This window comes from Tachyglossus aculeatus, chromosome 10, assembly GCF_015852505.1.
Source record: "Tachyglossus aculeatus isolate mTacAcu1 chromosome 10, mTacAcu1.pri, whole genome shotgun sequence".
Classification (NCBI taxonomy): domain Eukaryota; kingdom Metazoa; phylum Chordata; class Mammalia; order Monotremata; family Tachyglossidae; genus Tachyglossus; species Tachyglossus aculeatus.
In genome coordinates, this window is record NC_052075.1 from 58009624 (window position 1) to 58021544 (window position 11921).

General features: G+C 54.3%; 1 protein-coding gene across 3 annotated transcripts; it reads right to left on the minus strand.

Annotated features, from left to right (window-relative positions):
* Window positions 1-1955: 1955 nt before the first annotated feature.
* SMUG1 (single-strand-selective monofunctional uracil-DNA glycosylase 1) lies at window positions 1956-11714 on the minus strand. Of its 3 annotated transcripts, none has more exons than XM_038752582.1 (3): window positions 11685-11714; window positions 4758-5032; window positions 1956-3320 (listed from the first exon to the last, which is right to left on the minus strand). In XM_038752582.1, the coding sequence occupies exons 1-3, from the start codon at window positions 11701-11703 to the stop codon at window positions 2772-2774; spliced, it is 843 nt and encodes a 280-aa protein (XP_038608510.1). In that variant the 5' UTR covers window positions 11704-11714; the 3' UTR covers window positions 1956-2771. The 3 variants fall into 3 exon arrangements, with proteins under 3 accessions (XP_038608510.1, XP_038608511.1, XP_038608509.1); XM_038752583.1 differs by lacking the exon at window positions 11685-11714 and adding an exon at window positions 9451-9513; XM_038752581.1 differs by lacking the exon at window positions 11685-11714 and adding an exon at window positions 8789-9136.
* Between the last annotated feature and the right edge of the window lie 207 nt (window positions 11715-11921).

The window sequence follows — 11921 nt, forward strand, 5'->3', positions numbered from 1 at the left end:
CCATAAAGCAGGCGGGAGCGGGCTCGGAATCGCTGAGCTCCACAAAACGGCGACGCCAGCTCCCAATTTCCACCCTCATTGCCCGCGTGCAGGCCTTGTCATGCATTTAAATGTCACCTAATTGGATTGCGGAGTAGCTGGGGGCCAGAGCGCGGGCCCAGCCCCCCACCCCCAGCCCCCCAGCCCCCCGCCCCCACATGCTCGCCTTCCCGTGTCCCAGATTGCTAGCGCGGACCCCGGGGCCCACTCCCCTTCTCCCCCCTTACTCTCTCCTTCAGGGGACAACCACCCCAAAAGGGACACACACACACCCATATCTGGTGAATATCGCATACACCCACAAAGTCACTCCCCCCACACACATACAGTTCACACACACCCCCAAAGAGATGGTGCCCACACAGAGGTTCACACTGCCCCCACAAAGGGACATATACCTCCAAAAGGGTCAGCCCCCTCACATAAAGTTTCTCACACACTTCCAAGGGGACAAACACCCCCAAAGGGATGCCCCCCAACCACACACACACAGGTTCACACAACCCCAAAGGGACATAAATCCCTAAAGGGGCAGCCCTCACACATAGAGGTTCTCACACACTCCCAAAGGGCATGCATGTACACACACACATACACACCCCCGCAAAGGGACAGCCCCCACACATGGAGGTTCTCACACACTCACAAAGGGACACACAAACCCAAAGGGTTACCCCCCCACATACATACATATATCTCCTTAATTGGTCAGCCCCAACAAATGGAGGTTCTCATACACTCCCAAAGGGTTACCAAACACACATACAAACACATACACTGCCAAAGGGAAACCCACATCCCGAGAGGATTGCCTCCAAACACATTCCTAAAGGGATGCACCCCCTACCCAAAAAGTCACCTCACATCCACAACCAAAGGGTCACCCCCCATACACACATACACCTCCCTAAAGGATCACCTCCACACACACAAATGCCCAGACCCTAAAGGACACCCAGTTTCTCACCACTTATCCAGATAAGAGCCCTTAGGAATATGTGCAGCGGTCCCTCAAGGGATGAGAAGAGGCACGGCCTAGATGGGAAGCAGCAAATTCTAGCGGAAAGAGCACAGGCCCGGGAGTCAGGATGTGGGTTCTAATCCCAGCTCGCCCAATTTCATTCATTCAATAGTATTTATTGAGCGCTATGTGTACAGCACTGTACTAAGCGCTTGGGAAGTACAAGTTGGCAACATACAGAGACGGTCCCTACCCAACAACGGGCTCACAGTCTAGAAAGGGGAATCTATGTGACCTTGGACAAGTCACTTCCACTTCTCTGTGCCTGTTACCTCATCTGTAAAATGGGAATTAAGACTGTGAGCCCCATGTGAAACATGGACTGTGTCCAACCTGATTAGCTTTTCTCTACCCCAGAGCTTAATACAATGCCTGTGGGCACATAGAAAGCACTTTAACAAATACCATAAAAAACAGTTTTAAAAACGGGCAGGGACCACGTCATCCTCCCTCCATCTTTCCTCAGCACGCAGCAGAGAGAGAGACAGGGTGAGGGTGTGTGTGTGTATATGTGTCCCTTCTAGACTGTAAGCTTGTCCTCTAGACTGTAAACTTATTGTCGGCAGGGAATGTGTTGTTATATTGTCCTCTCCCCAGCATTTAGTTCAGTGCTCTGCACACAGTAAACCCTCAAAAAATAGGATTGACTGACGATTAACTGTGTGCGTGTGTGTGTGCGTATCCAACAGGGAAGAGGGAGGTGGGAAGTGGGAGACCATCCTTGGAAAGGACTTTGAATGTGATCCATCAGCAGGGGCAGACCCCAGACAGACACCTGATAGGAGCAGCACAGCGCCGGTGGGGGGACTAAGGGGACAACATGAAAGCCCACACTCCTCCCTCATCCCCCAGCTCCCAGCCACACAAAAGGAGACAGCAGCAAGGGTCCGGTTGGGTGATTTTCTTTAATGCACCGGATATAAAAGTCCTGAGAAGGAGTGGAGAGCCAGAGGTCACCGCCTCCATCCCCCTTCCTCCAAGCCAACAGACAAGCGCTAACCTCCATGTGGCCGGCTGCAGCCGAGGCCCGTTTCGCTAAACATCCTGACTCCAGGTGCCCTCTGGCCAAAGGGGGAAGCAGCAAGTTTATTCTGCCCACATGGGACCCCACAAGGAGATTGGCAGAGGGAGGGGGCACCGGGGATCCCCACCCCCGTCTCCCGGCCACCAGCCTTCTCTGCAGCTCTGAAGGCAAGATGATGGGGTGAAGAGGTTTGGGTCAGAGGGATGGGGGGCAGAAGAGAAGAGGGGAAGGTGCGTAGTGTTCTAGACAAGGAGGGCGGTGTCCTAGATGGGTGGGCCGGTGGGTCCAAGAACCATATTTACCAGGCTGTGTGATGCACCACAACCATAAGGCACATCACACAGGCTCACCCCGAAAAACCTGGACACCGGGAATAGATGAACCCCACATGGAACAGGGACTGTGTCTGGACTGATTATCCTGCACCTGCCCCAGCGCTTAATACAGTGCTTGGCACTGAGAAAGCATTTAACAAGTACCCACATCCCGGTACCGTGAGCCTTCCCTCCACCGGCCAGGGGTTCCGGAAGGGATGGGAGAGAAAAATAGGGGGTGGGGCGCATGCCCGGCCTCAATTTTCCATCCCCCAACCTACAACTTAGTCGGATACATAGGTAGGGGTACCCTATAGTCTGGTAAATAGGGGAACCTACCCCAAGAGCGCTTATTTAGGAACACGGACAAGGGCTACTGGCAAGTCTGTCCGGTGCCTGGGGGCGTCAGCAGCGCCAACAGCCCCAGTTCGTCCAGCCTCCGGCGGGCCACGTCATCCCAGCCCCTGTTGGCCAGGGGGCTGCGGGGCGAGGGGTGCGGGAGGCCCTCCACCCGGACGCCGGGGCAGCCGGCCAGCGCCTTCCGTGCCCGCTGCTCGGCGAAGCGGCCCACGCCCACCACGAGGTGTGCCCCCAGCAGTTCCACTTGGCGCCGCAGGGCCCCCTCGCAGATCCCGAGCAGGTGGGCCCGCCGGGCGGGCGGGAGGTCGGCCGGCGTCAGGTTCTTGCCGCTGGCAGCCAGGAAGAGCAGCGGGCACAGGTTGTGCACGAAGCAGTGACGGAAGAAGACCTCGGGGTGGCCGCACAGGGCCCGGAAGAAGCCCCAGAAGCGGGCGCCGCTCACCTCGCTGTTGGGGCAGTCCAGGCCCCGGATCGGCCGCTTAGGGTGCTCTCGGGATGGGGGGGTCACCGCCCCCCGGACGGCCAGCCAGTCGCGGACGTGCTTCACCTCACCGAAGGGCACCTGCATTGAGGGCACCCCCGCCCCTCGGGATGAGCGCCAGGCTCCGGGCCCTGCCCCACTCCTACCCCAAGGGTCACCTAACCCAGCCTCCCCCCAACTTCCAAGGAACCAGAAGATGTGGGGAGAGGGCTAGGGGATGCTTGGCCCCTCTGGAGGGAGGAGAGGGGCTAATAATAATAATAATAAAAAATAATCACTGTGGTATTGTCTAGCGCTTACTATGCACCAGGCACTGTACTAAGTGCAGGGGTAGATTCATTCATTCAATCATATTTATTGAGTGCTTACAGTGTGCAAAGCACTGTACTAAGCACTTGGGAGAGGACACTATAACAACAGACAGACACATTCCCTGCCCACAGTGAGATCACAGGCTAGCGGGGGAGACAAGCTGATCAGGTGGGACACAATCCCTGTCCCACATGGGCTCACTGTCTCAATCCCCATAGTACACATGAGGTTACTGAGGCCCAGGAGTGAAGTGATTTGCCCAAGGTCACAGAGCAGACAACTGGCAGAGCTGGGATTAGAACCCATGACTTTCTGACTCCCGGGCCAGTGCTCTAGCCACAAGCTGAGGGGTGAATGTGAGCACGGGGCGGGAGCAAGCACTCTAGGTGGCTGTGTTCGGGGTCCTGGAAGGGGGTCGGGGGGCACCTCTGTCTCCCGGACCGTGCCCTTTCCTGCTGAGAGGGAGACATCCGGGGGTGGAAGGAAGGACGGACAGCAATTAGAGGAGAGTGCCCAGGCACGGGGAGGAAACGGAAGCGTAGTTAATGGCCTTGGCTAATGATGCCGCTGATGCCGGCCTGGCTAACCGGAGCGGGGGCGGGGAAGGGGCTGGGCGCCACAGGAGCCGGCAGATGGACCGAGGCACCCTCTCCCACCGGCGGCCTGCCCCCACCCCTGGTCCCCCCAGAAGGGGGAAAGAACCCAGGAACTAATCCCGGCTCCGCCACTTGTCTGCTGTGCGACCTTGGGCAAGTCACTTAGCTTCTATGTGCCTCAGTTCCCTCAAGTGTAAAATGGGGATTAAGACAGTGAGCCCCACGGGAGCAGGGACTGTGTCCAGCCCGATTATCGTGTATCCACCCCAGTGCCTAGAACAGTGCTTGGCACATAGTATTATGTACTATGTGCCATAGTATTATGGCACATTATTATTATTATTATAGTAAGAGCTTAAAAAGTACCATAATTATTATTATTATTACCTTGGGCAAGTCACTTTATTTCTCTGTGCCTCGGTTCCCTTATCTGTAAAACGGGGATGAAGACTGTGAGCTCCATGTGGGACAGGGACTGTGTCCAACCCGATTATCTTCAGCGCTTCACTAAGTAAGCGCTTAACAAATACCATTAGAAAAATCCAAACAAACAAAAAAAATACCCAGATGACTAAGCCCCTCTCACTCAGGCCCGCCTCAGCTGGCTCACCCCGGTCTGGGCCATGCCGAAGGGGCCAGGGTTCATGCCCAGGAAGAGCACGGCCTTGGGGCCCTGGCAGTAGCGGGTGACGTAGTCTCGGTGGGGCTCCCAGGCGTACTCCAGCGGATTGTATACGTGGCTGACCGGCTCGGCGAAGTCCAGATCCCGCAGGGCCAGGTTCAGCCGCAACTCCTCCTCCAGGAAGCTCCGGGCCAGGGTGGGAACATCAGGGGGGCCACCCTGGAGGGCGAGAGGACCGGGCTCCACCATGCCGGCATCGCCCGCTGTAAGAGACAGAGGTGATGGGGACCCATGCCAACCCACGTTCAGTCCATGGTTCCCTCCTCCCTTCCTGATCCCTCGTTGTGGGCTAAAGCCCGGGCTTGGGAGCCAGAAGGACCTGAGTTCTAATCCTGCCTCCCCGACTTGTCTATTATGGGACCTTGGGCGAATCACTTCACTTCTCTGAGCCTCAGTTACCTTATCTGTAAAATGGGGATTAAGACTGTGAGCCCCATGTGGGACAGGGTCTGTGTCCAATCCAATCTGCTTGTATCTAACCCAGTGCTTAGTAATAATAATAATAATGGTACTTGTTAAGCACTTACTATGTGTGAAGCACTGTTCTAAGAACTGAGGGGATACAAGGTGATCAGGTTGTCCCATGTAGAGCTCACAGTCTTAATCCCCATTTTACAGATGAGGTAACAGGCACAGGGAAGTTAAGTGACTTGCCCAAAGTCACACAGCTGACAAGTGGTGAAGTCGGGATTAGACGCATGACCTCTGACTTCCAAGCTCTTGCTCTTTCCACTGAGCCACGCTGCTTCTCAACAGTGCCTTAGTACAGTGCCTGGTGCATAGTGAGCACTTAAATACCACAATTATTATTATTACTGTACTCTCCCAAGCACTTAGTATGGTACTCTTCGCACAGTATGCACTCCATAAATACAATGATTGCGATGACGACCCTCGCTGGAGGGGTCATAGTCCAGCCCCCGCCATCAGATGGGCCCCCCCAATAAGGTATTCCTTCTGCCCAGTTTGCAGACCAAGAAGAGGCCACCCTTTTTCCGTCAGACCAGCAGGGAGGAGAAAGTCTATCCCAAATCCCTGCCACTGTGGCCCTTTCCCTCCTTCACCGACTTTGGTGGAAACATAGCAGCTGGGTCCCGGCCCCCACCTCTCCTGGCTGCTAGCCCAGGCTAGGTCAGGGCCCTTACCCGCCCCGGGATCCCCGCCTCCCCCCGCCGGACTCCCGGAAAATCAAAGGAATGTCCCACGACTCAGTCTGAAAAACCAGGATTTCACAGGAAAGGAATGGCAGCTTGGAGCCCCTCCCTGGCAGGGATCAGGATCCGGTTTCCAACAGCTGGAAAGGGGTGAAGTGGGGGTGGCTGGTAAGCCCTGAACCCGCTGCCTCAGTTCCCCACTTCTCCCCCCTTGAAGCAGCCGAGACACCTAACAAGCGTCTCGTGTGACCCAGACCTCGCCAGGTCACACGATCGAGCCGGCCCTGAACCCTTTTACCGGGAGATCTCAAAGCACTTAAACCCCACCGGGAGGGGGTGGGGAGGCGGACGGACACGCGGATGAAGGGGAAATGCAGGCCGGAGGATGAGACCAGAACTGGGAACCCTCTCTAGACTGTGAGCTTGTTGGGGGAAGGTACTGTCACTCTTTACTGTTGTATCGTACTTCCCCAAGTGCGTAGTATAGTGCTCTGCACACATTAGGTGCTTAATAAATACAATTGAATGAATCAACCCTGATTGATCTGGGGCATCAGAGCCCCACAGGGGTCAGCCGGAACTGCAGCGGGAAGGATGAAGGCTAGATTGAAGGAAGGATTTTCTAAAGGGAACACGGGATAGGGGCCTGTGTGTTTGGCCTAACCCAAGGCCCAGAGAATTCAGTGGGTTAGTGGTGGGGGAGAACTGGGGTTCCCTCCCCAACCCCAAAGCCAAACGCCCTGTCCTCTGCCCGTCACCTTGCCCTCTGGCACCCCGACTGGCAGGGACTCAAGTCTGTAGCACTGCACACTTCGCTCCTCTAATGCCAACCTTCTCACCGCGCCTCGATCTTGTCTATTTCGCCCTCTCGCCCACATCCTGCCTCTGATCTGGAATGCCCTCCTGCCTCTTAACTGACAGACAATGACTCTCCCTGACTTCAAAGCCTTATTGAAGGCCCATCTCCTCCGGGAGGTCTTCCCTGACTACGCACCCCCTTTCCTCTTCTCCCACTCCCTTCTGCATCAGCCTGACTTGCTCCCTTTACTCATCCCCCCGCCCTCCAGTCCCACGGCACTGATGTCCATAGCTGTAATTTATTTATATCTATTAATAATCTGTCTCCCCCTCTAGACTGTAAGCTCGTTGTGGGCAGGGAATGTGTCTATTTATTGTTCATCATCAATCGTATTTATTGAGTGCTTACTGTGTGCAGAGCACTGTACTAAGCGCTTATTAGCGCTTATTGTTCTACTGCATTCAACCAAGTGCTTAGTAGAGTGCTCTGCACACAGTAAGCGCTCAATAAATACAAATGACTGAAGCTGTCAGGCCATGCCCAAGAGGGGAAGGGTTTGGGGGAGCCCTAATGGGTATCAGCGGGTGGGCTCTGGGGAAGTTCTCCTCTGACTGCAACACCTCAAGACCCCAACTTTCAGCCGCAGGATTAAAACTGACCCCAGAACAACATCAGCCGGAACACCCACTACTCCTCCCCAGCGCCAACCACTGTGGGAGGCTCTCTTTCCCGGGCACAGACCGTTGGCCGGTCTGCTTCCTCCTCCCCTGTTCCATTAATAATAACAATAATAATAATTATTATTACGGTATTTGTTAAGGGTTTATTATGCGCAAGGCATTGTACTAAGCGCTGGGGTGGATACAACCAAATCGGGTTGGTCACAGTTCCTGACCCATGTAGGATTCACAGTCTCAATCCCCATTTTACAGACGAGGTAACTGAGGCCCGGAGAAGTGACATCATCATCAATCATAGTTATTGAGCGCTTACTGTGTGCAGAGCACTGTACTAAGCGCTTGAGAAGTACAAGTTGGCAACATATAGAGACAGTCCCTACCCAATAGTGGGCTCACAGTCTAAAAGGGGGAGACAGAGAACAAAACCAACCATACTAACAAAAGAAAATAAATAGAATAGATATGTACAAGTAAAATAAATAAATGAGTAATAAATATGTACAAACGTATATACAGGTGCTGTGGGGAAGGGAAGGAGGTAAGACGGGGGGGGATGGAGAGGGGGGCGAGGGGGAGAGGAAGGAAGGGGCTCAGTCTGTGACATGACTGTGACATGACTTGCCCAAGGTCACACAGCGGGCAAGCGATGGAGCCGGGATTAAATCCCACGACCTTCGGACTCTCAGGACCGCGCTCTCTCCACCAGGACGTTGCCTTCTTCCAGCCATCAAAAACCTCCCTCCACCAGGCACCCTCCCAGACTAAGCCCGCCTGACTCCGGTTCCCCCAAGCTCTGCTGTCTGTCCAAGGGTCTGGATTTGCTGGGCGTCGCGTGAGCTCGCTGTGGGCAGGGAATGTGTCTGTTTATTGCTGTAATCTCCCAAGCATTTAGTATTCATTCATTCACTCACTCGTATTTATTGAGCACTTACTGTGTGCAGAGCACCGTACTAAGCACTTGGGAAGTACAAGTTGGCAACATAAAGAGATGGTCCCTACCCAACAACGGGCTCACAGTCTAGTTCAGTGCTTTGCACGCAGTAATAATAATAATAATAATGTTGGCATTTATTAAGCGCTTACTATGCGCCAAGCACTGTTCTAAGCGCTGGGGTAGATACAAGGTAATCAGGTTGTCCCACGTGGGGCTCCCAGTCTTCATCCCCGTTTTACAGAGGAGGGAACTGAGACCCAGAGAAGTGAAGCGACTTGCCCGAAGTCGCGCAGCTGACAAGTGGCGGAGCTGGGATTTGAACCCACGACCTCTGACTCCAAAGCCCGGGCTCTTTCCACTGAGCCACGCTGCAGTACACGCTCAATAAATACCTCTGACCGACTGAGTGTCCATGTGACTGTTCCGTGTCTTCCCTCAGACTGGCAGCTCCTCGAGGGGAAGGATCATTTCTCCTCCCCCTGTATACGGTGGATTCGGGCAGACTGACAACTGACTCTGTACTCACAGACTCTGCAGTGCTCTCCCCACCCAGCTCAATACTCACACACCGCAGTGCTCCCTCACCCTGCTCAGTGTCGTCTCTGCAGTGCTCCCCCTCCCCAGCTCAATGCTCAGGCACAGTGCTCCCCAACCCCGGCTCAGTGCTCCCAGACACCGTAATGCACCGCCACCCTGATCAGTGCTCACAGACACTGACCTTGGCTCAGTGCTCCCGAACACTGAACATGTTCCCCAATCCGCTCAGTGCCCACTGGCACTAAAGGGCTCCCTGACTCCAGCTGAGTGCTTGCAGACACTGTAGTGCTCCCCAAGCTGGACTGAGCCCCCCTTCGTTGGCTGGGGAGGGTGAGGAGGTGGCGACGGGAGGGAGGAACCATGCCTGAGGACCTCAAAGTCTCTGAGGGTCTCGGGGTCCAACCCCCAGTTTAAAGCCTCAGTTTACCAGCAATACAATAGGAAGGGGAGGGGTTGGCAGAGAGGGAGGAGGGAGCAGGGGAGCTAATTAGACACCATTTTCATGAGTGAAGCTTACTGTTGCCGCAGTCGAAACTGGCTCGTTAGTGCTAACGAGCACTGCAGAGTGCTGACGTCGGCAGATCCTGGGCAGCCTGGGGCAGGGAGGGCTTCCAGCCCACCAGTCCTGGGCTGGGGACTCAGTTTGAGCCCCCAACCTGGGTTCTGTTCTCGGCCTTGTTCTCCCCAAGCCCCACTCTCCCAATCAATCAATCAATCGTATTTATTGAGTGCTTACTGTGTGCACAGCACTGTACTAAGCGCTTGGGAAGTACAAGTTGGCAACATATAGAGACAGTCCCTACTCAACAGTGGGCTCACAGTCTAAAAGCCCCTGTGCTCAGTCCCACTCTCTCGTCCCCAGCCTCTGTTTTCAGCCCAGCTCTCTCTGCTCACCCTGTTCCTGGCCCTGCTCTCCCCAAGTCCCTGTTCTTGGCCCTGCTCTCACCCCCAGCCCCTATTAGAGAAGCAGCATGGAGCAATGGAAAGAGCAGGGCCTTGGGAGTCAGAGGTAATGGGTTCAAATCCCTGCTCCGCCAATTGTCAGCTCTGTGACTTTGGGCAAGTCACTAAACTTCTCTGTGCCTCAGTTACCTCAACTGTAAAATGGGGATTAAGACTGTGAGCCCCCGCCATGAGACAACCTAATCACTCTGTATCCTTCCCAGCACTCAGAACAGTACTTCGCACATAGTAAGCGCTTAAATGCCATCATTATTATTCTCAGCCCTGCTCTCGCTCCCCAGCCTATTCATTCATTCAACTGTACTTATTGAGTGCTTACTGTGTGCAGAGCACTGTACTAAGCGCTTGGGAAGTACAAATTCTCGGCCCTGTTCTCTCTCCTCAGCCTATTCTCGGCCCTGCTCTCTCTCCATCCCACTCTCAGCCCTGCTCTCGCCTCCAGGTCCTGGCTTGGCCCTGGTCTCCCCTGGCCTCTTGAGTCTGTGAACCCTATGTAGGATAGGGCCTGTTTCCAACTTGATTTGCTTGTATCCACCCCAGTGCTTAGTACAGTGCCTGGCACACAGTAAGTGCTTAATACCCAAATTATTATCATTAATCGTATTTACTGAACTTGGGCACAGAATACTGCACCAGGCACCTGCAGGGGCACAATGCCAAAAAACAGAAGAGGAAGATTTGGTCTCTGGCCTCTACGATTCGCTGCTTCCTTTCACCTCCTCCCACTGCCTATTTCTACCAGACGGGAGGGGGCTACTTGAGGGCAGGACCCAGCTCTCCCCAGCAGAGCTCAGTCAGTCAATCAATTGTACTTAGTGAGCGCTTACTCAGTGCATAGTACTGTACTAAGGGTATGGGAGAGGACAATAGAACAATATAACAGATATTCCCGATGGGACAGACATTAATAGAAATAAATAAAATTACAGACACATACATAAGTGCTGTGGGGTTGAGAGGGGAGGAGAATAGAGGGAGGAAGTCAAGGTGATGCAGAAGGGAGTGGGAGAAGAGGAAAAGGGGGCTTAGTCAGGGAAGGCCTCTTGGAGATGTGCCTTCAGTAAGGCTCTGAGTGGGGAGAGTCATTGTTTGTCAGATATGAAGAGGGAAGGGTTGGGGACAAAGTTGATCCCCAACTTTGTCAAGAACCCTCCACAGGGAGGGGGCACAGAGCGGAGGAAGGAAAGGGTCACCACCACATTAAATCCTACATGACGATGATTATGGGATTTGTTAAGCGCTTACTATGTGCCAAGCACTGTTCTAAGCGCTGAGGTAGATACAAGGTAATTAAGTGGTCCCACATGGGGCTCACAGTCGTAACCCCCATTTTGCAGATGAGGTAACTGGGGCCCTGAGAAGTGAAGCGCCTTGTCCAGGCTCACGCAGGAGACAAGTGGCGGAGCGGGATTAGCCTGTGAGCCCACTGTTGGGTAGGGACTGTCTCTATATGCTGCCAACTTGTACTTCCCAAGCGCTTAGTACAGTGCTCTGCACACAGTAAGAGCTCAATAAATACGATTGATTGATTGATTAGAACCCATGACCTTCTGACTCTCAGGCTCGCGCTCTATCCATCAAGCCCCGCTGCTTCCCAACATGCTCCTGCATTTCCCACTTTGACACCAGTAACTCAGGTACCCCTCCCAGTATCTCCCAATTTGCTCCCAGTCGCCCCCAATTCCGGCCAGCTGACTGTTTCCTCCCCCGGGTCCAAGTCTCTTCCTGCCAGGGCCGGGGCCTCCCACTCCTCCCAGTAGCCCACCCTTCCACAGCCCCTTCCCTAACCTGGGCTCCTGGCTCCCATTCCTGTTCTCCTTCCTGATTCCTGGTCCTCCCTGGCGCGGGGCACGCTGGGACATGTAGTTCATGTCAAGGAGGTGGCCGTGGGACATGCATCACTTCCGGCAGGAAGCCATCACCAGAAGACTGGCATGATCAACCCCAAGGGCTCCTGGTGGTTGTAGTTCTTTATTGCCCATCCTTCCCCGTCCCCCTAAACAGGCTTAAGTATAATAATAATAA